We start from the raw sequence: 22,053 nt of genomic DNA on the forward strand, positions 1-22,053 counted from the left end.
GTTACTTTCCACTAGGAAGGCGCCCAGCCCAATATAGTCTCTGAATCTCTTAAGCGCGAGTCCTCACTGGAAGAAAATGCAGGAGCCGCCGCAAGTGAAAAACCGGCCGGCCGGCCACCCTCCCTCACCTGCGTGCGCGGCGTTCCCGGCCCCGGGTCAGGCGGTCCGACAGCCGGCCGAACAGAGCGGCCAAGGCTGGTCTCCCCCGGGGCAAATAATCTAGCAGCCGCCGCCATAGCACGGGAGCCTCAGCCACCACAGCCGCCGCCATGGAAACCCGACTGCTTCCGCTTCCGGGTGAGCGATGCTCCGCAGACCCTCCACCACTTCCGCTTCCTGCCATAGAGATGGGAGGCCGCTTCCTCTCTGCGAAAGTCCACCGCCGTTGCCAAGGAGACGGGGGGGGCGCCACTTTCCCCCTGGCACCTGAGGGCAGATAGGGTGGGATTTTAGGAAAAATGCAGACTAGGAAGGTCTCAAGACCACCCCCCTCGGCACTCTTCCGCTTTGTAATGCACCACTCCCGCCGCCGTGGTCTTGTTCGCAAAGCCACAGAATAAAGCGGGGTTGTAATAATAATAATAATAATAATAATAATAATAATAATAATAATAATAATAATAATAATAATAATAATTCTAGGTGGTGTTTATCCAAAGGCTTCAGTTCTGTGCTGGCTAACGTGAGAGCAAGGGCTCATAAGTCCCACTGAACTTAGTAGACCTCGCCTCCAAAAAAGTGTGCTGTAAGCGTATACGCTTGAAAATTTTCCCTGCTCCCCGAGTACACGTGATTGTAACGGGCTAATCCCTGTAATTTAAAATCCTCGTGTGAGCGCTGTACTCGCCAGGCGCCTGAATTGGAAACCCTTGTTCAGCGACCACTGTCTTCCCTAACCGCAAAGCTCACGAGATATATCATGCCTTCCGCCATCCTGCAAGCAGCTGCTACGGTCTTCTGTGCATCCCCACATCACATGTGAATTTATCCGCAGAACACAAATGGACAGGAGTCTTTCGCAACATGTAACAAACTAAAAAAAAAAAAGTTCACCAAACTCATGCTTGTCAGACATGGAAGTTTGCTCAGCTGGCTTCATCAGTTTCAAAAGTGTTTTTTCCTGCTGCTTTGTTTCTAAAAAAATTGTAAAAGAATTTCCAGCTGGCTGTTGAAATGTTTATTAGTTTGTTTTATATTATGCTTTGACGGTGTATTTATATAATACTGCCCAGTTTGCTTTCTTTGGGGTTCTGTTTATTTTCGCGGTTCTCTGAAGTACTGTATATGAGCCTGGGTGGGCTTTAAAATCTTCTCGGGAGGCCTTTCTTTCAGTCCTGCCACCTACATAGGTACATTTGGTGATGACAAAAAGGCCTTCCTGGTGGCACAGTCACGGACTGTGGAACTCCCTTCCACAGGACGCTGGGCTGGTCCCCTTTCTGCTTTCCTTTCACCAACAGGCAGACCTGTTCCAGCAGGCCTTTGGCCATTAACTGGCCGTAGTGACAGGGTCTTCGAAGGGTGGGTGGTGGTGTTTTGTGTGTGCACATGTGCACTTTTTAATGGTTTTTGAGTGTTTTTACTGCTGTTTTTAATAGTGATAGTTCTTTATTTTTATATTTGTGTATTTTTAGTTTTATGTTTTCATTTATGCTGTGACCTACCTCTGGTCTTGCACAGGGAAAAAGGCAGGTTATCATAAAAAAAAATACTGGTTCTGCTTTGTGTATTTTTCTTGTATTTTTATTTCTTTCTGCAGATGTAAAAGCTAACATACTTGTTCTAACATGTTCTGACTGCTATTCATGTGCATTAGAAAAAAGAAACCAAAGTCAAGCAGTTTTCTGATCACATGTATGACCCGATCCTGTACATTTGGTCATTCCCACCGAATTCCGTTGAGCTTACTCCCAAGTAACTGTGCATAGCATCACCACCTTAAAAGAACAGTTTGTGTGTTGTGTCTTTAAAAGTATGTGCATGCTTCCAAATGTTAGACAGAATTAATAGAACTGAAAGTAATGGAGGGAGGATTACTCAATAGCAAATAATTAGGTTCAGGTCAGGACAGGCTGGTATTAAATGTTAGGAGTGAAATCAGGGTAGGATTATTGTTTCACAGTCCAGAAAACCTACCTGTTTCTAAAGGAGATGGAGCCTGTTAGACACAGGCAGAATTTCTGAGTACAGTTGCCATTGTTTGGGACTACCAAACTGTTAAGACACAGGCAGAATTTCTGAGTACAGTTGCCATTGTTTTGGACTACCCTGTAGCTGCCATAGTTCTGTTAAGGGGTAGAAGCAAACTTGGCCATTTCCCACCTGTTGATTTGGCAAATCTAGTGAAGAGTTAATAGCATAGAGAATATGCATTTTGGAGGAATCGGTAACAAAGGCCCTTCTGCAGGTTTCTGATACTTTGTCTTGCTAGTTATTCAAATGTGTAATACCCTCACTAGAATTTATATTGTTTGCCTTCCCTTGATGAAAATGCTATATGAACAACCCTGACATCTACAGATGAAGGGCACACACATTTAATAAATAATAATAAAATATGTCAGGAGTAAGAAACCTTTACTTCCTATTAGCCTTAACTATTGGCTACGCCAGCTGGGGCTGATTGAAGACATTGTTCAGCAACATCTGAAAGCCCAAAGGTTTGCCACCCCTGCTATAGAGACTACATTGTAAATCAAGCGACTTGCTTTTTCATAATTAGTTTGCTTACCAGACAAAATCCCTGCTGTGATCAGATAGAGCCCTCAGCATGTAAATGTAACTCAATAGGTTCTTGCCAGAAGAGCAATATCCTAAGATAAGCAGTGCATACTAGCAGTGCTAGATGCTAAGATGAACAATGGTGCACTACAAGAAACAATGTAAGGAAGTTGTGGTCAAGATACAACATTTTTCCCAGCACAATGTATTCAGTGCAAGAGAAGCCAGGGGGGAAATGGGGGTGTAAGTCTCAATGCAACTTCACCTGTTAGTGCTACCAAATACGGAAACACTTAAGTTGCCTTGGGAATAGGCTAAAACTAATTAATATTCTTGCATAACCAAAAGTCACTCTAACCCTATGCATGCTTCCTAAAATGTTAAGTTCCATTGTGTTAAGAGTGAGCTCAGGATCACCATATAGAATTACATGTGTGAGATGGAAAAATGATTGCTTAACTCCATATAAGGGCACACTGAAATATTTTTGTACTTCATGGCAGCTTGAATTTCTATTTATCTTGAAAAAGGTTCAGTAGTTATTTACAGAACCCCAGCTGCTTTCCCAGCATAAAGCAACAGAAAACCTTTTACTTTCAGAAAGGGAGGGGGTTTCATCCACAGTGCCTGGCAACTATATTTGCAATGTACTTATCTCCAAATAACTTCTCAAATAAATTAGGAGAGCAGGGAATTTTCTTAGTGCACAAGTCAAGGCGCTGAAACCAGATCTTGCTCCACTCGCCACACTCAGCTTCTGAACTCATTGCTATGGTGTCTGTGCCTCCTGTTTGATCCAAGAAAGACAGGAAATCCTGCCTTAGGGCTGAACTGGCCAGAATGTCTGTGATTCACCCCTAAGGCAAAACCATCAAAAATAATTGTCTGAAAGACATGCCATTCCCAGATGCTCTTGGCTTCTCAAAAGATCTGAGATCTCTGTCTAGTGTATGCCCATGGGCATTTGACCAAAACCAATGGCATTCATTTTAAAAGATCACAGCACAGTTGAACTTCTTTTATTTTTCCCCATTGTGGCTTTCACATCTGGCAGCTGTTGGGCACTAAAATACAGTGAGGGGAGCTCTTTCCACAGTGGCCTTGTGGGCGTTGCAGGCAACAAACGGAACCCCTAAGGACTGTGCAAGAGAGTTCATTCTATTTCTCCGGAGTATGGTTGCAGTCCTCCCCAATTTCTGAGCAGTGCAAGATTCCAGGGGGTCCAGGCACTTACCCAGAGTTCAGTTTCCTTGGAATGAGGGGCAGAGGAGACTGTGGTGCCTTTAGGATATATGATTTATTTACTTATACAATGGTACCTTGGTAGTCGAACAGCTTGGCTCCCAAACAAATGAGCTCCCAAACGCTGCAAACCCGGAAACAAGTGTTCTGGTATGCGGATGTTTTTCGGAAGCCGAATATCCGACGTGGCTTCCCCAACTTCCAATTCAGTGCAGGAAGCTCCTGCAGCCAATCGGAAGCCGCACCTTGGTTTTGGAACCGTTTCGGGAGTCAAACGGACTCCTGGAATGGATTAAGTTCGACAACCAAGGTACTACTGTATATACAACCTGAGCCTATGATGGAGGGGCTCACAGCATTAACACCCAAATAGGTATTAGAGGCATTGCTTCTCCCATAGCCACAGCCTTGGATTTCAGCAGAAATCAAGCATGACTCTCACTCTGCCTGCTTCTAGCCCAGCTCTTACACACTACTCTGGCTGTTTTCCTCCTCACCACAAGCCAGGTGACCCATTTGCTCTCTAGCATAGAGCAGTTTCCTTTGTCAGGTTTAAGGACCGCTTGGGTGATACTTGGGCCTTGCCTGGCTAATTCAACTATTATTATCATTATCATTGTCATTATAATTTGTTTACTGCACTTCATCCGTAGATCTCAGGACAATTCACAGCATAAAAATACAATATAAAAACACAAAAGACGTAAGAAAAACAATATGATCCTCCATTAGATTTTAACTCTTGCTGGAGGCAGTTAGTAAAAGAGACTCAGGCATCATACAACCTAATGGGCTCCCAAAACTCACAACAGTATTTTAAAAGCTAAGGCCTTTCCTTCGTACACCGCAATCTGAAGTCAGTAGGATTTACTTGCTTAGGATTTCCCTATCAGACTTGTGATCCTCAAATGGTTTATTAAACCAATACAATTATTCTGGGTTAACTTTCTTTAAAAGAAGGAATCTCGGCCCCATATAGGACTATAAAGAGACAAGATCATGTATTTAGCTTAATAAGTAACTTGACCAAAAGATTTCTTTAGATAAAAGATAAATAACCAGCTTAACTCACTCTCAGATGTGGCAAGAGGTTAACTAAAGGGAAAGCAAAGGTTAATAACCTGTTTTCCCCAGGCAACATACATGTGCTTCAGGTCTATTCTGTCATAGGGCCAGTCAATTATGAAACCAGGCGAGACTCCCTCTTGGCATAGCCCAGATCAAATAGTTGGGGATTTGAGATCTGGGGTCTTCTGTCGCTGTACCTTTCGTGTTGTGACATATTTTGCATGCTGCTGGTGTGTAAGATTAAGTGCTTTGTTGTAAGGGAGGTCAAAGCAATTGATTAAAGTAGGTCATTTTAGTCTTAAAACTGTTGATTTGATTGATATTGGGGGAAATTCAATGTCACTGCAAGGTCTGATAAGTAACAGACCAGCAACCATGTCAGCATACTTACAAACCTATTACTTGTCCTCTGAAGATGTAACAAGTCCTTTGCATTCAACCAATTTGTATTAGATGGGGGGGGTTGTGGGTCTTTTTGAAAGATTCGATCAGCCTTGAATATGAAGAATATGCTCTTTCACACCCTTCCTGAGAGATTGTCAGGAGATAAAAAGGTTTCCAACACCGATACAAAGCAAGCAGCCAACCATGTGAGATTGAATGATAGCGCTTGTAACCCAATATTCAAAGACAATGAGCTCCATGTAGACACAGCAAAGGTGATCAGCACTGGCAATTGGCAGGGCAATGCTATACTCCAATTATATAACCATCTAGACCAGGGGTCAGCAAACTTTTTCAGCAGGGGGCCGATCCACTGACCCTCTGACCTTGTGGGCGGCCGGACTATATTTTGAAAGGAAAAAAAAGAACCAATTCCTATGCCCCACAAATAAACCAGAGATGCATTTTAAATAAAAGCACACATTCCACTCATGTAAAAACACGCTGTTTCCCAGACCGTCCACGGGCCGGATTTAGAAGGCGATTGGGCCGGATCTGACCCCCAGGCCTTAGTTTGCCTACCCATGATCTAGACCACCTATTTGTTCAAAATAAAGGATTAGGACACAATCCTGCACCACTGAGTGCAATTGATTTGAATGGGGAGATTTCAGCCACATTGTGCATGCCATTCCGATTTCACTGTGGTTTTTAAGGTACCACTTTCTCTGAAAATACTGAAATGAAGATTAACCCTGCATTCTTTTCATATTTCTCCAAAGAATTGCTGCAAATCACATCTGCAAATGTGGCCGTTGCATTTTCTTTGCTCTTCATTTTCATCAAAGCTATCGCCCCATATTTGTCCTTTGGGTATTCCTTTAGTTCCACCTGCAGAATCTACCCAGGCCCCCACCCCCGCTTCATCTGCATGACAGCAAGAACCTGAGAACAATCTGAGTCCTTTGCAGAGCTAAATGGAGTATCAGCCCCTGTGGAATTTTATTTTTGTGCTTTTAACAGTAAATTGTCTGAAGTCTCCTTCTGCAGGACATGAGTCTTGCCCAACAGAGACTGACTCAATTCTGGTTCTCCAGGGGCTGACTGTGTAAATTTTCTAATAAACATACTGGTTTCCAAATTTCCGCAAGTCTGGCTGAGTTTTTGGAAGAGGAACTTATTCCTGCCACAAGGCTAGCAGCTTTGTTTGCCTCTTGCCTGCCACTTTGGATCCTCAAGTACGGGGAGATGTCCAACTCTTCTTAACACGGCTACAGAAGAGATCTCAGCAAACTGTGGCATGGCTGATTGCTAAAATGTGCTCCAGACTAGAGTCATGTCTTGCTTTGTTTTCCCCCACTTACTTCTCTTTGGATGTAGGCAGTAGTGGGACAAGAAACCTCATTCAGGCAGCTTCACTACTCAATGTCTGACCAAATTCACTAGGCCATCAGATCTATCCAGGACAAACATCATAGCAGTAGTCCATGTGCTTAACCTGTGATTTTTGAGCAATGGCTCTTCAGCTGCCTGATCCAACATAACATCGAATTAGCAATCTATACCTGCAAACCCAACTCAGGCCCTCCCTCCATCGTGCCGATGATATCCAGTTCAAAAGCATGTATTTTCTGATACTGAAGACACCTCCTCTTTCCATATTTACACAAACCAATCCTCCTAGCTCTGCCAGTTACATCTTCTTCAGCCCTGAGTTGTTCCAAGGTCTGGAATATTATACAATAACAGTGTGTCTGATGAAATAAGGTTTAGCTTCCAAAGATTGTTGCCTTAATAAATGTATTAGTGTTTAAGTTGCCACAGGACTCTTGGGTTGCTAGAATCCAATTCACATATGATATGAAACCAGTGTTTTATTGTAATTATGGTTTGGTATTGGCTTACTACTTATGGTTTGGTTGAGGGAAACAAACCACAAGCTCAGGGTCACATGTAACATTAAGTTAGAGGGGAGGAGTTAAGGAACAGGAGAGGAGTAAAGTAGCAGAAACAGGAACAGGGAAGGAGCAAAATACCTGAGATTCTGCCCATTCCCATGAAGCCATTGTTTTAACTATGGCTTAATGTGATGTGAGAACCAGGCCACTGTGTCTTCCCAAGGACCATTGAGAACTGCAGTGTTATAGACACTGTTGGCACTTTCAAAATACATCCATTTCCAGGGTTCCTGGTGGGATGCCACATAACATCTACATTGAAAACCAGCTTTGATCTTTTTTTTAATCTGCAGATGCAACCTAAAATGAAAAGTAAAGAGCAGAACACTAATATATATACACCCAAATCTCCTAATTCTCTGAGTGTTTGGGTCCTGATTCTTACTCCTGTAATCCGCTTATGTACCATATACACCTCATTTCCACCTTGCTGGCCAATAAGTGTTGAAAACATGTAGCTCATTGGAAAGCACAGCAGTGGTCTGCCTCGCCCAAACTCTTACACCACCAGGAAGCCAGAATGAATGGTTCCACAATAGGAACCGGTAAATTCACATTAATGCTGAAAATGGGGATTCATAAGCAGATAATCTACCGCCACTCTTCCATGTTACTGTTCTTTTTTCTTCCTGCCCTTTCCCATTCCCCAACTTTCCTAGGTAATATGAAATGGCTGTCCAAAGGTTCACGGAGGTTAGGATGAGGAATGGGGGGAATTCCAGTGCAACTGCTTAGTCATGAGTGTCTCTTGTTTTCACAAGTTCTCTTTTAAAGCAGTTGCTCTGGAACTGAGTTTAAGTTGGCAGGAAGGCTAGATCCTCCTAAATGTGTTGAGTTTGTAGGGGGGCAGGTCTCCCAAAATTCTTAGGTTTAGTAAATTTCAGAAAAAAGTCAGTGCTTGGAAGTCAAGCTTTAATTTTGAAGATTTAATTGTGGAGATGCATAATTTTTGCTGTTATTGGTTTCACTATGGAAAGGCAACATAGAAATAAACAAAGATGAGGGTGATACTAGATTTGGCTGCAAACATGCATTCAGCTGCCAACATGCCCCATACACTAAAATCAATGGAACTTGCCCATAATTGAGTTTGGGACTGAAGTATGAATTAATTGCACTGAGCTGGGAAGGGAGGGGTCCTGAAGGAACTGGAGGAAATTATGATTAGTGGATGCTGGCCTAATATACAAATCTGACCATGGCAATTGTCTTCGCCAGTCACCCAAAAAAGGATGCAAAAATAGACTGAGCTCCCAAAGAAGCAAACTGAGTGTGAGGCATGAAATAATCAAAAGTCTGAGAGTGTGAGGTTTTATACCTATTTATCCCACAGCAAGATATTTGGGGCACATCACTCAGGGCCAAACGTGTACATCTCTTCCTAGAAGTTACCGTATTTTTCGCTCTATAACACGCACCCGACCATAACACGCACGTAGTTTTTAGAGGAGGAAAATCCGTAGGCATGCCACCCGTTGGCATTCCCTCTATAACACGCACAGACATTTCCCCTTACTTTTTAGGAGGAAAAAAGTGAGTGTTATGGTGCAAAAAATACGGTAATCCTCTTAAGACATCACTGACCCACATATACTTCACAGTAGCCTCTATTTCATAAACTTTTGTGGCCATGGGGATGGTGAGGGAAGAGTGGGAATGAATCTATAATGTACAGATCAGATATTTGATTCCTTAGTCTAATCATGGCAGCCCATTCAGTCTGGATATAATAAGGGCTAACGGTTTTCCTTCTGATACAAGCTAACCCCTTACATCGGGGGTAGCCAATGTGGAGCTTTCGAGACGTCATTGAACTATTAACTCTCATCATCCACGGACACTTATCTTGTTGGCTGGAGCTGATGGGAGTTGTAGTCCAACAACTTCTGGAGGGCACCATGTTGACAACTCCAGCCTGACATAAATGGGAGCTGTAGAGGCAAAGACTACTAGATGGAGCGGTTCTTAACTCGCACAAAAGTTTCCTGTCAGGCACATGCAGTGTGAACTGCAAGGGGCAAGGGCCAAAACAGATAGCACATGGGTGTTTGGATTTCCTGATCTCCCCAACCCAGAGCGAGGTTGTGATTCAGGTAGGGGAAATGTCATGGTAGAAAGTGTTAAATGCCTTCTCTCTTATTGATGCAGGAACGTCTATTAACACAGGAGCTTCTCCCTTCCACTGACTTACCCACGGCTGTCTGGGCCTGCCTTAACATTGCTAGAAAAAGTTTGAAGATCTGACCGAGGTTCTCTTCTGGCACATGCCCTTTGGCACTTGGGAGCAAGTCCCACTAAAACCGTGGTGCTGATTTCTACATAGGAATATGTGGGATTCCACTGTACACAGGCCTGCCTGGATGCAAAGGCACTTGGGAATGGTCTGCAGGCTACATATAGCATTTTGGAGAAAGACTGATGCACAAATATGACAAAGAAATACTCCTACAAGAGAGGCCCGAAACTCAGCACCCCAAATTCCTTTTAATGCCAGAACTTCATGTATGCCACACATGGGGCTCAGTCTCCTCAGGGCTGGGTTGTCACAGTCTGTTGCCAGGATTAATTGGCAGAAATGAATCATTTTCACTTGTCGTTCAGCCAATACCTGGCTTGGCTCTCACATGTTCCTGCATTCTGCTTCAGCTCCACAAAGGGCTCTGGGCAGCATCTTATTGTTTGCATTTCAGAGCAGCTGCAGCAGCAGCAGCCTCACTTCCCAGAACTGGTTGCTGGTGTTTATTCCTGGCTTGCTATGGAAGCTGCTCTGGGGCAAGGGAAACTCTCCCTTCCGCTCCTACATTCTGTCTGTGCCAAAGTCAAGCATACAGATATTGCCTATTCCCAATGTCAAATCTCATATCCTAGGCAAGCGGACACCAGCAGACTCTCTCTCTCTCTCTCTCTCTCTCTCTCTCTCTCTCTCTCTCTCTTGCAGGTTAATGGTGAGCATTCCTTTCCTGGTGGTATTTGAATATTGATGATGGGGGGAGGTAGAAAGGAACAATGAGAATTTCATTGCATGTGTCTTCCAACTCCTTTGCATACAAGAAAACAGTGATGGCCACTAGGAGACTTTCCCTGCATTAAACAAAACAACGCAGATTTGTATTTTTAGTACTATATCTACAACTAGTAGCCATGGCTCACAACTAACAACCACAATAAGGAGAGGGAGGCTGGATTGTGTTTGCTCTGTGGAGATACATGCACACATTATAAATAAAATCAAGGAAGCAACCCAAAGAGGCAATATTGTAGTAATGGGTGACTTCAACTACTCTCCACATAAACTGGTTACATACGTGTTCCAGTCATGACAAATAGGTACAATTTCTAGATATCCTAAATGATTGTGCCCTAGAACAAAACAGTTGGTTATGGAACCGACCAGAAGAGTGGCAACCCTGGATTTAATCCTGAGTGGCACCCAGGACCTGATGCAATATGTAAGTGTTGTCAAACCAGTAGGGAGCAGTGACCATAGTGCTATTAAATTAAATATACACGTAAATACCAAAAAAATCCAACACAGTCACATCTGATTTCAAAATAGGAAGCTTCCCCCACAGTGACGAGATTGGTAAAAGGGAAGTTGAAAGGGAAGGTCAAGAGGGTCAGATCTCTCCAAAATGCTTGGGAAATGTTTAAAAACAAAATCTTAGGCATTCACCTCAGATCAGAAAAGGTACCATAAGGGTCAAGAGGGTGCCAGCATGGTTAACAAGCAAAATCAAAGAAGCTATTGGAGGCAAAAAATCGAAGTCTTGTCCAAATGAAGAGATGAAAAGGAACACAAACTTTGGCAAAAAAAAAAAAGCAAAAAAGGATGTTAAAAAAAGAGGGGGGGAGTTTGAGCAGCACATTGCAAGCTGTCTCCCTGGTTTGGGGGTTGCCCCTGGTTCTGGTGCAGATCAAATAAATGTATCCTCGCCTCCCTCGTTCTCTCAGATTCAGGCAAATGGCTAGAGGAGCTGGAAGGGCCCTTGCACAAATGTGTGTGTGTGTGTGTGTGTGTGCGCGCGCTTGCATGCATGCGTGCGCAATGGTAGAGGCCTGGCTGGAAAGCTTAAAGCCCTCCATCACTACATGGGAAACATTGACGAAAAGGAAATACGAATTGCCCCTGCCCCATAGCTTGACCAATCGCGGCTAGGAGCTAGGTGGAGTCAGATCTGAAATAAAGTGTAGACTTGCCCACACTGGCCAGCTTCCATTTTGACTTGAAATGTCAAAGAAGCCTCGAATAAAATTTAAGATATTAACTGACGCTAAAGAAAGAGGTGGATTTGCCCTGCCAGACCTTAAACTTTATTATGAATCAGCTGCCTTCTGATGGCTGAGAGAATGGCTGCTTCTTGAAAATACTGATGTGTTGGATTTGGAAGGTTTCAACAATGTATTTGGTTGGCATGCATATCTGTGGTATGATAAGGTTAAAGCACATAAAGCGTTTAAAAACCATATTGTCAGGAAAGCACTGTTTAATGTCTGGATAAGATATATGGACTTGCTAGAAAATAAAACCCCAAGATGGTTGTCACCAATGGAAGCAAAGGCTCAGAAAAAACTCAATATGGAGGCCAAATGGCCGAAGTATTGGGAAATTCTGGAACAAGAGGGAGACAGATTAAAACTGCAGAGTTTTGAAAAATTAAAAAATAGAGTGCGAGACTGGCTCCATTATTATCAAATAATGGAGGCATATAATGTGGATAAAAAAACTAGGCTTCCAGGTGGAAAAATCAAAATTGGAAACAGAATTGTTAGATCCCAAAGTTAAGAATTTGTCAAGAATGTATAACTTGCTGTTGAAATGGAATACGCAGGATGAAACGGTGAAATCTGCTATGATTAAATGGGCACAAGATGTTGGACACAACATTATGATGGCTGACTGGGAACAGTTATGGACCACAGGTACGAAGTTTATGGCATGTAATGCCTTAAGAGAGAATTTAATGAAAATGATCTACAGGTGCTACATAACACCAGTCAAGCTTGCAAAAATCTATCATTTGCCCAATAACAAATGCTGGAAATGTAATGAGACTGAAGGTACATTCTTCCACCTTTGGTGGACATGCCCAAGGATTAAGACTTTCTGGGAGATGATTTATAATGAAATGAAAAAAGGTATTTAAATATACCTTCTTGAAGAAACCAGAGGCCTTTCTCCTGGGCATGGTCGGCCAATTGGTGCCAAAGAAGGATAGAACTTTCTTTATGTATGCTACAACAGCAGCAAGAATACTTATCGCAAAGCATTAGAAGACACAAGATTTACCCACCCGGGAAGAATGGCAGGTGAAGTTGATGGACTACATGGAACTGGCGGAAATGACTGGCAGAATCCGAGACCAGGGAGAAGAGATGGTGGAAGAAGATTGGAAAAAATTTAAAGTCTATTTACAGAAATACTGTAAAATTAATGAATGTTAGAAAGATGTTGGAATGAAGTTATATGGCTTTAGCAGAAATGTTTCAAAGAATTAAGTAAAAATAGATTGTTAATGGGTCAAAGTGGAAAATTTAAGGTTAGATTGTGTTAAGATAAATTATAGAACAAAAATTGAGTAAGATGGAAAGGATTTGCTGAAACAGCTAATTGAACTAGAATACAAAAAAGGGAGGTGTGAGGAGGTCGATGAAACAAGTAAATGAAAGTCAAAGATATGGAAATATCGGATCTGTTTTTAATTGTTTTTGTTTTTCCTTTTGTTTTACTGTATTGTTTTTTGTTTTTTTTCCTTTTTATATATTGTAAGGTATTGATTTGTTTTATTTAACTTTTCATTCTTTTCCTCTTCTTTTTTCTGTAAACCTTTTTTCTTTTTTAAACCTTTAATAAATATTCTTTTTTTTAAAAAATGAAATGTTCGTTTTGGACTTCTCAGAAGTACGTAAAGGCAAGAATCAGCTGGGGGCGGGGGAGCACCGGCCCATAATGGCGCCCACCTGAGAGGTGTCAGAACTGCGCTCTGGCACGCTCCGTCTGAAAAAAAGCATTGCTTTCAACGATCACTCATTGAACACTGCAGAGCTCCAGTAGCACTGAAAACGCACACCCACAAAGAGGTGAAGGCATTACAACATTGATTTATTTTTTAATTATTTTTTCACAAAATTACACAAGAGTGGGGGGGGGGAGGTGAACTGTGCCATTTAACACTAGTGATGGTGACTGTAATATTCGTGTAGCAGTATTCCAAACAGCGCTTGCACAAACGTGTTAGGAAATCACATCCCCCTCTGCAGTTTGACTGTTGCAAAAATGTAAAGAAATGCTACCTTGAGGGAAGACATCTGGATCTCATGCCGCAAATACGTAAGAACTGTGAATTTACTGTGCTATTAAAACTGATCTTCTGAGAAGACCCTAAGAGCTGCCCCAGGCCTCCAGCAGTAAATACCTGAATTGCAAAGGGCAGCTTTACATCTCTATAACCCCAGTGGGCATGCCCTGGGGAACCCCAGGCAACTGGGGAGAACCCAGTACATATATCCTAGCATTCTGGGCCACACACCTACCCTTCTGGCTTTATGCGTTCACTGTGGGATCACAGGTATCCCTGCAACAAACACAATTATTGCACCAAGTGGCTCTTGCACAACCACTGTACCAAAAAGCCTCCAGTCCATGCACTGCTTTGCTGCCCCAGCTCACACATCACATTTCTCATGTCATCATGGGAAAATTCCAGCAGCTGGCCTAAGCACCCATTCCAGCAGCTAGCCTAAAGGAGCCCATCATTCTAGTAGGGAGGCTACCTCAATCTCTTGTTCCTCTTGCAAAACCAACTCCTTCCTTTAAGACCTGCAGCTGCAGCACGTAGAGTCATTGGTTAATCCAGTAACCTGACCTGTTTCCCTGAGTCCTCAGGCACGGAATCAAGACAAGAAAGGGGGAGAGGTTCTTGCCCTTCTTGTTCCCAAACGTTTCGGCACGGGTTTGCCTCTTTTCCCTGAAGCTCTTCTGGGAAGGGCAAGTGAGGATAGGGTGGAATGCAGCCCTCGGAAAGTTTGAAAAGACAACAAACAGCTTAGAACTCTGTGGACAATTAAACCCCAAACCTTTCCATGGTCCAAAGAGGCTCTGCCAAACACTACAAAATGCTAAGTGGGTGGCGGTGGGGAGATGGGATGGAGGGAGGGAGGAACACCTTCTCCAGAGCAGCAACTGCTTTAAAACATTTACACTTAGATGGTTCTGTCATCATCCAGCTCAGTTTGAGAAAATGCCTTCCGAGTGACAGCGGCACAAGGAACTATCTACTCAAAAAGGATTCCCCTGGATGCTTTCTGTATGCTTTAGCTCTCCTAAGAGATGTTTATGTTTATCCCTGAGGTTGCTTTGCAGATACGTGGATGAGTTAGCTGGAGGGGGAAAGTTATTTTAATTGCAGCATTGAAGAAAGGAATTGTGCAACAGAAAACCAGCAGCCAACCAGGGATATGATACCGGGTGCTTGTTATATTAACAGGATTCTATTGCTGTTTCAGCCTCCTTGAAATCTATCTCCTGCTCCCATTTTTACCCACAGAGGGGCAGTGAGGGTGGAGAGAAATGGCTAGCAAAAAGCAAAATTTCCCAACTGCTGTGTGAGCTCCAAAGCAGCCTCAATGTGCTTCCGGAGGGGTGTTTATCATGGAGTTGCTGGTAAGGTAAAGGGACCCCAGACCATTAGGGCCAGTCGTGACCGACTCTGGGGTTGTGGCACTCATCTCGCTTTATTGGCCGAGGGAGCTGGCGTACAGCTTCCGGGTCATGTGGCCAGCATGACTAAGCCGCTTCTGGCAAACCAGAGCAGCGCACAGAAACGCTGTTTACCTTCCTGCTGCAGCAGTACCTATTTATCTACTTGCACTTCGACGTGCTTTTGAACTGCTAGGTTGGCAGGAGCAGGGACCGAGCAACGGGAGCTCACCCCGTCGTGGGGATTCGAACCGCCGACCTTCTGATCGGCAAGTCCTAGGCTCTGTGGTTTAACCCACAGCGCCACCCGCATACTTTTTCATATAAGTTGTTGTTTGTTTGTTGCACTGTCTACACAATGTTATTGGCATCAAAATGCTAGCCCTTATTCCCCCCCCCATATTTAATCTGGATTTATCATTTCTCCAGAAAATCCAGTGAGTTTCAAAAAAATAGCAACCTGTTGCTAGAGACCCATTTGTGGTATATGAGTGACCTGTTTACAATATTAAGCACCCATGTACATAATATGGTGCATGCTACTGGACAGCTATGTTGAGTTATGTAAATAGGGAGATTTCTCAAGGTCCACTGAGATAGAAGAGATGTTTTGCAGCACCTGGGCAGGATTTCAATGCAGAAGCACCACCTCCAGGGCCAGGATGAAACCAATCAGCTACAGAGGGAAAGTACTTTCCATGTCCCAACCCTAGACCTCCAGGAGCAAATGGGTTTGCAGCACACAAATGTCCAAAAGGAAACTCGGCTGGAAGACTGCGTCAATGCCAGAAAGCTCCCAGGTTTGATCTCTGTGCTCTAAGTAGTGTCATTGCGGTGACCTGACAAGCCCTTGCCTTTTGTGTAACAGAGGCCGGCGAACGTCACTGCTACATCCCAGCCAGAGCGGAAAGAGCGCCCTCTAGTGTCCGTCGGGGCCCCCCGCGGATTCTCCCTTTTTTACCTGGGTTTAGCGGAATACGAAAGGGGAACTAGCGGGGGGAGGGGAGGGAGTTTCAATACTTGGGAAATCTGACTTCTGGGTTCAATATTCAAATGACGGCTGTCTTCTAAGAAATTCAAAACACTGACTGGAAGGTCTGCAAAACCAGCTGTGGTTTGATTTAAGTTAGAAGTGAATAATCGTCAGGATCTTTACCCTGAACTGGAGGGCGGAGGGAAATGCCAGCTGCTGAGAGGCAATTGGGGTGGGGTGGGGGAGCTACTGCCATTATGCTGATCTTTTGGAGCCCCCAGAAGCAGCTAGTGGGGGGGGGCTGGGCTAGATAGATTCCTCTGTCTGATCCTGGAGGCTTCATCGTTTGTTCGTAAGAATGCATTTAGTCTTAAGCAAATTCCAGGAAAATCGCCTGCTTCACCCATCTCCCTTCACAGACTAAGCCTATATAGAAAGCTGAGGCTTCGCTCCTAACCCAATTTACCCGGGAGTAAGCCCTACTGAAGTCAACAGAGCTTACTTCTGAGTAGAACGGTTAAGGTTGCGCTGCAAATTACTACCCTCGCTGGGACTCCCCTTCCTAATGCACGACAAACACAAACCTATAGGATTCCCTATAGCGCCCGTCCCATTCGCTATGGGAAGGACTTTCTTATCGCGGGGGACAGATGGTGGTGGGGAGGTTTTACCTCTCTGACAGACGTGTGCCCCACCCACCCAGGGCACCATGCCCCGCGTGGAAGCCTCTTTCTTTTCACGCGTGCCCGCGGAACCCGACTATCTTCCCGGGGCAACTCCACGTGGCTGCCCCCGGCCGCGAGCCTCATCGAGCCTTTCTGGCCGGGGGAGACGTGACTCGCACCCCTCCTTCTAGTTCTTTCAACCAAGCGGTGGGCTCCAGCCGCGGCCAGGACCGAGGCGGCGGCAGGGGGGGAGGGTGGTGAGCGAGGCCTCACTGCCCGGAATGGGCTGGCCGCTGGCTGCCTGCCTAGGGCGCGCTCGCGAGGAAGCTGAGTTCCTGGAACCCGGAGGCGGGGCTGGCGGATGCTCTATAAAAACCTCCAGCAGGGGCTCTGGCGGCTTTGCAATTAGGACGAGCCAAGCGCGCAAAAGCCAAAGGGGCTCCCGCTTCCCTTGCAAAAGCCTCGCCAACAAGCCGTGCGCTGCCGGCGCCCCGCTTCCCGCTGCCTCGTTTCTCGTCGCTCCCCAGGTAAACCAGCGCCGACCCGGAGCTGACCCCCTCCTCCCAATCTTTCTTTTTTTTTCTCTCTCTCTCTCTCTGGCGTAGTTGGCCGGCCAAGTGCTCGGCTTTTGGAAGCGCGTAGACGGGATGGGGCGCTCGCTCGACCGTGCGCTCCGGAGAGGTGCCTGCATGGAAAGGCAAAAGCGAGCCGGGGAAGCCAAGGGCAAGGCGCGGGGGTGAGCTTTCCGACGTGCAGCGGACGGAGAGCAGAGGTAGTTCGCCCATAGGGGTCTCCCAAGCCTGGGTGCCACTTAGCTTCAGAGCCTGGCTCAAGGACACAGCCACCAACTCGGGGGAACGCCTCGGAAGGTTTCCGGGCGGCTGGCAACCCCGGTTTGCCTGGGGAGGAGGATGGCGTGGGCCGGGCCCTGCGGAGCCGGAGCTGCCGGGGAGAAGCTGCCCTTTGTCTTTTAACACCTGCTCTTTTGCTTCGCCAGGTCCGTGTTCTAGCAAGCCGCTGCATCCGGCAGCAGCCCCGATCGCTCGGAAAGCTGGCTCCCTGCGCCATGGTCACCCACAGCAAGTTCCCCAGCGCCGGGATGAGCCACCCGCTGGACACCAGCCTGCGCCTCAAGACTTTCAGCTCCAAGAGCGAATACCAGCTGGTGGTGAATGCTGTGCGCAAGCTGCAGGAGAGCGGCTTCTACTGGAGCGCGGTGACAGGTGGGCAGGCCAACCTGCTGCTAAGTGCCGAGCCCACGGGAACCTTCCTCATCCGAGACAGCTCGGACCAGCGGCACTTCTTCACCCTCAGCGTCAAGACTGAGTCGGGCACCAAAAACCTGCGGATCCAATGCGAGGGGGGCACCTTCTCCCTCCAGAGCGACCCTCACAGCAGCCAGCCCGTGCCTCGCTTTGACTGCGTTCTGAAGCTGGTCCATCACTACATGCCCCTCCCTGAGCAACAGCCAGGGCAGGTACCGCACCCCAAACGTGCCTACTACATCTACTCAGGTGGGGAGAAGATCCCGCTGGTGCTGAGCCGCCCTCTCTCGTCCAATGTGTCCACCCTGCAGCATTTGTGTCGCAAGACGGTCAACGGGCACTTGGATTCGTACGAGAAGATGACCCAGCTCCCAGCTCCCATCAAAGAATTCCTGGACCAATATGATGCTCCCTTCTAAGTGGCTTCTTCAGTGGGGGTGGCCCACCGCACAAGCACAAGGACAGGACTTGGAAAATGATGGCTAACAAGATTACAGGGCAAGACAAGAGACTTTTTTCCCATTCTGGCTTGTGGAATAAGAGGGGCTGGGGGCATGGAGCAGGCAAGGAGCCTCTGCCCAGCACAGAGACGGTCTTGCTGTTGTTTGTTCTGGATGGTTTGCCCATGGTTGGGGTACTCTGTGCAAGAGACCGATGATGGTGCTTGACTATGGAACAGGCTGCTGCTCCTTCACACAATTGTCCTTCCCAGCTACAGCCCAGTAAATACTGTGTTTATCTGGCTTGTGCTGGGCATATCAGAATGGTTTGCAAACCTCCCTAACCCATGGACAGTTTACAAAGAGCATTTGCTCTGCACTGGCCCAGACCACCTCTAGTAACCTTTGACCAAAACCATTCTGCAGAGACAATGAAACTAATGCACTGGAATCCAGCTAGTGCCTGAAGACAGACTTTTCCTCAGTTTTAAGGGGAAACCTTTTTATATTGTTATTCATCTTTACCTCTCTCAACCTCCTGGAGGGGCAGAATATCTTTTCATCCAAAGCCTCTTCCTCAGAGGAACTGCCGCACATCCATACAGGGGACTAAGCCTTAAAACAAACTCCACATCCTCTGATCCCATGGACCTGGGTTGTTACTGCACACTGCACGGGGGAATGCCATATACTCTCTGTGCAAGCAATGGAGGACATCATTTTACAAAATTGGCACCACTGCTTTTAGAAAACCTAAATGGATAATGAATGATCTAGCCATTTCCCCTAAAGCGTTATTCAACTTTGGCTCCTGCGCCCAGACTGATAATCTCTTGCCTTTATTCTTGGGTTTTCAGCTCATCAAAAAATGGTCTTGTATCTACACAGAGGTTGTGGATTTGCTTGGGCCCTAAATCGCACTGAATAACCAAAAAACATACAGGAATGTAGCAACAACAGAATTACCTGGAACTCTTATTATTTTTTTGTAAAAAAGGAAAAACCAAAAAAACTGTAACCAAAATTTTGTGTGTTCATCTTATTTTTCCATATCAGGGTTTTAGAAGGGCAGATGAGGTTTTGTTTTTACAGAAAGAAATGTTTACAGACCTGCCTTAAAAAATATATCATTCTGTCTTTTATAAAGATTCCACCCTTCAGCCTTGCAGGCTGTTAGACATGCTTGAATACTCAACCAAAAAAATCAAACTTGGAAGAAAACTTTGCACATCTATTTATATTTATAGTCAATGGATTTTAAAAATGACGTTCATTAATTTATAATAAAAGGCACTATTTTTTAAATGAAATGCTTGACTATCTTCTCTTTTCTTCCCCTCCACCCTACTCCCAAACATTCAAAAGATACATGCATCCTGGACATGGCTTCTGCCATCCTCGTTAACAGCATTAGAAAAGTTGAGGAGATACCATAATCTCTGCTATAGTCCTGCACTGCTAGAAAGGGCAGGCAGCTACATTGCAGCATCCTTGTGTAAAAAAAGGGAACTCTTCATGCTGGTGTTGGCCAGGCAGGGTCCCAGTTATTGTCAGGAAAGGTATCATCTCTTTGTAACCATTAATTACTGAATACTGGGGCAGTCATGTTGCAGGAAGCATGCAAAATGCACTTTGGGAATGACTGTCCACAATTTTCTGCTTAGGAAGGGAAGTTCTCTGGTAGATGTGGTTAATTCTAAAGCACAGTACTGGGAGCACAAGGGACAGAACTACTTATGATGGCAGCACAGCTTTGTCTTCAAGCACACACAACTATGAAACAGCAGTAAAGCAGTGTTGCTGTGTGACTGAAGTCAAGGTTCTGCTGCTGTTGCATGTAGTGCTATTCTTTGTGCTCCTGGTGCAACACTTTGAAGCAAGGCCAGAAGATCTACCAGCTACTAGACGATAGGGTGGCACGTGAGGGATTTTAGCTCAGAGACAGAGAACACAGGTTCAATCCCTGGTGGCTCCAGTGTTAGAACGTCCCAGGTTCAATCCCTGGTGGTGGTATAAAAGATCATCTGCTTAGAGCCTTTCAGGCGAAATGGACCAGTGATCTGATGTGATTGGATCAAGGCAGCTTGCTGTTTGGAGCAAGTTACCAGCAGAGATCAGGCAGTCTGAAAGCACTGAGCCCAGTCACCGCCGGCTATTTCCCTATTCCTGCAGCCATTCCCCCATCCCTACCCTGGCCCAGGTGGAATGGGACTAGAAAGAAGTTCATATGAGGACATATGAGAAGGTGCTGCAGTGTGAAAGGCGTGGCCAGGATACAGCACCCCAACTTGCCTGTCTACTGTGTCATTTAAGGTAAAGCACCAAAAGCAAACACACCCATGCTTCCCAGAAGCCAGCACATAAAAAGATACATTCCTTTGGGTGTATAAACTTTCAGCGGCGCTTCATGCAATGGCTGAGGGAAATCTAGCTCTAGTTCCTGGTGTCTTATGGCTGGACCATTGGGAGGTGTGATAAGATAGCTTGTTTAGCTTGGGGAGCTTTTCAAGGGCAGTGGAAAGTTCTGCAGAAGGACGTGCAGGCTGCCTGTCAGCTCACTCGCTGTGTTTGCAAAAGGCTGCTGCTTTATCATTCTGGTATTTGTTAAAGAAATGGGAGTGGAAGAGGTGTCCTCTGATGGGTCCAGCAGAAGTCCTGGCCTTTTCCCACTTGTGCATTCAGGTGTGTATGATGTGCTATGTTTATGCATGCAGCCACCTTAATACAAGCATAACCTCTGTGGATTACACAATGGGATTAATCCCGAGGGAGAAGCCCAATCTCCCATTTCATCAACAAATGACAAAGAAGCAGCCTTCTGTAAGCACAGTGTAGAGGTAAAACCTATAGAAACTACTTTACATGAAACTGAATCAGGCATGGTTGATGGGTGTTTCTTGCCCACACCCCACCAAGTTGTAATCTTCCCCACCTTCTCTGCATTGCTCTCTGTAACTCTGCATATTAGACAGGTGCCACTTTCAAAGTTCATTTTCTCTGGTTTCGCCAGCCTGTCCTTTCATCACAATTTACTTTCTTCCTTTAAAAGCTCATGATGATACATTTAAATGCAAACACAAACCATTTATTTTCCACTGGTGCCCCCTTTATTTATTTTTCCTAAATGGCCACTAGTGTGCACAGAGCACAATGAACTCCTGGAACTTATTCCCTAATCTATTTGTGCATTCCAGCCACAGGAACAGTAGGGCAGCTCAAAATTTGGCTAATGCAGAAAGCAATCCATTCCTATCCTACCCGTAATAGTGAATGCCCCTGCTTATTATGGCATTTACCCGACCCCCTTTACTACTACCACCATCACCACTCAGGTAAACATGTGGAGGTTTGATTTCATTTTGATTTGATTATTTAATTTCTATACCACTTAATGTCTCTAAGCAGTATTCAAAAGAGTAGCAACAACAGACAAACACTCAGCTCACCCACAAAGGCCTCACATCAAGAAGAGTTCCTGCAAACAGCAGACTTCACTCTAGTCTCTCACTCTAGACTTGCTTTTTATGGGCAGGCCCAAGGTGGATGGTACTTCCTCAGGCTGCCCAAGGCTGTGTCCCATCCAGCTGCACTCTCCACACCCAGTTCCAGGTACAGCAGGTTTGCTGGGTTTCCCAAGCAGT

The 22,053-nt window shown here is 45.3% G+C and overlaps 2 protein-coding genes across 4 annotated transcripts in view; one reads left to right on the forward strand and one right to left on the reverse strand.

Annotated features, from left to right (window-relative positions):
- The window catches only part of PGS1 (phosphatidylglycerophosphate synthase 1), a 39,253-nt gene extending 38,953 nt beyond the window's left edge, over nt 1-300 (reverse strand). For both annotated transcript variants that reach the window (XM_053375597.1, XM_053375598.1), the window contains exon 1: nt 129-300. In XM_053375597.1, coding sequence (XP_053231572.1) covers nt 129-271 — 143 coding nt within the window. In that variant the 5' untranslated portion in view covers nt 272-300. The remainder of the gene's footprint in view (nt 1-128) is intronic.
- A 16,761-nt stretch (nt 301-17,061) lies between these two features.
- Nucleotides 17,062-19,722, forward strand: SOCS3 (suppressor of cytokine signaling 3). Of its 2 annotated transcripts, none has more exons than XM_053375599.1 (2): nt 17,062-17,234; nt 17,705-19,722. In XM_053375599.1, the coding sequence occupies exon 2, from the start codon at nt 17,774-17,776 to the stop codon at nt 18,389-18,391; it is 618 nt and encodes a 205-aa protein (XP_053231574.1). In that variant the 5' UTR covers nt 17,062-17,234; nt 17,705-17,773; the 3' UTR covers nt 18,392-19,722. The 2 variants fall into 2 exon arrangements, with proteins under 2 accessions (XP_053231574.1, XP_053231575.1); XM_053375600.1 differs by lacking the exon at nt 17,062-17,234 and adding an exon at nt 17,309-17,443.
- Nucleotides 19,723-22,053: the final 2,331 nt, after the last annotated feature.

Source organism: Podarcis raffonei, chromosome 2 (assembly GCF_027172205.1).
Source record: "Podarcis raffonei isolate rPodRaf1 chromosome 2, rPodRaf1.pri, whole genome shotgun sequence".
Classification (NCBI taxonomy): Eukaryota; Metazoa; Chordata; class Lepidosauria; order Squamata; family Lacertidae; genus Podarcis; species Podarcis raffonei.

Coding starts and splice junctions, on each gene's coding strand:
- SOCS3 (XM_053375599.1), top strand. CDS start 17,774: ATGGTCACCCACAGCAAGTTCCCCAGCGCCGGGATGAGCCACCCGCTG.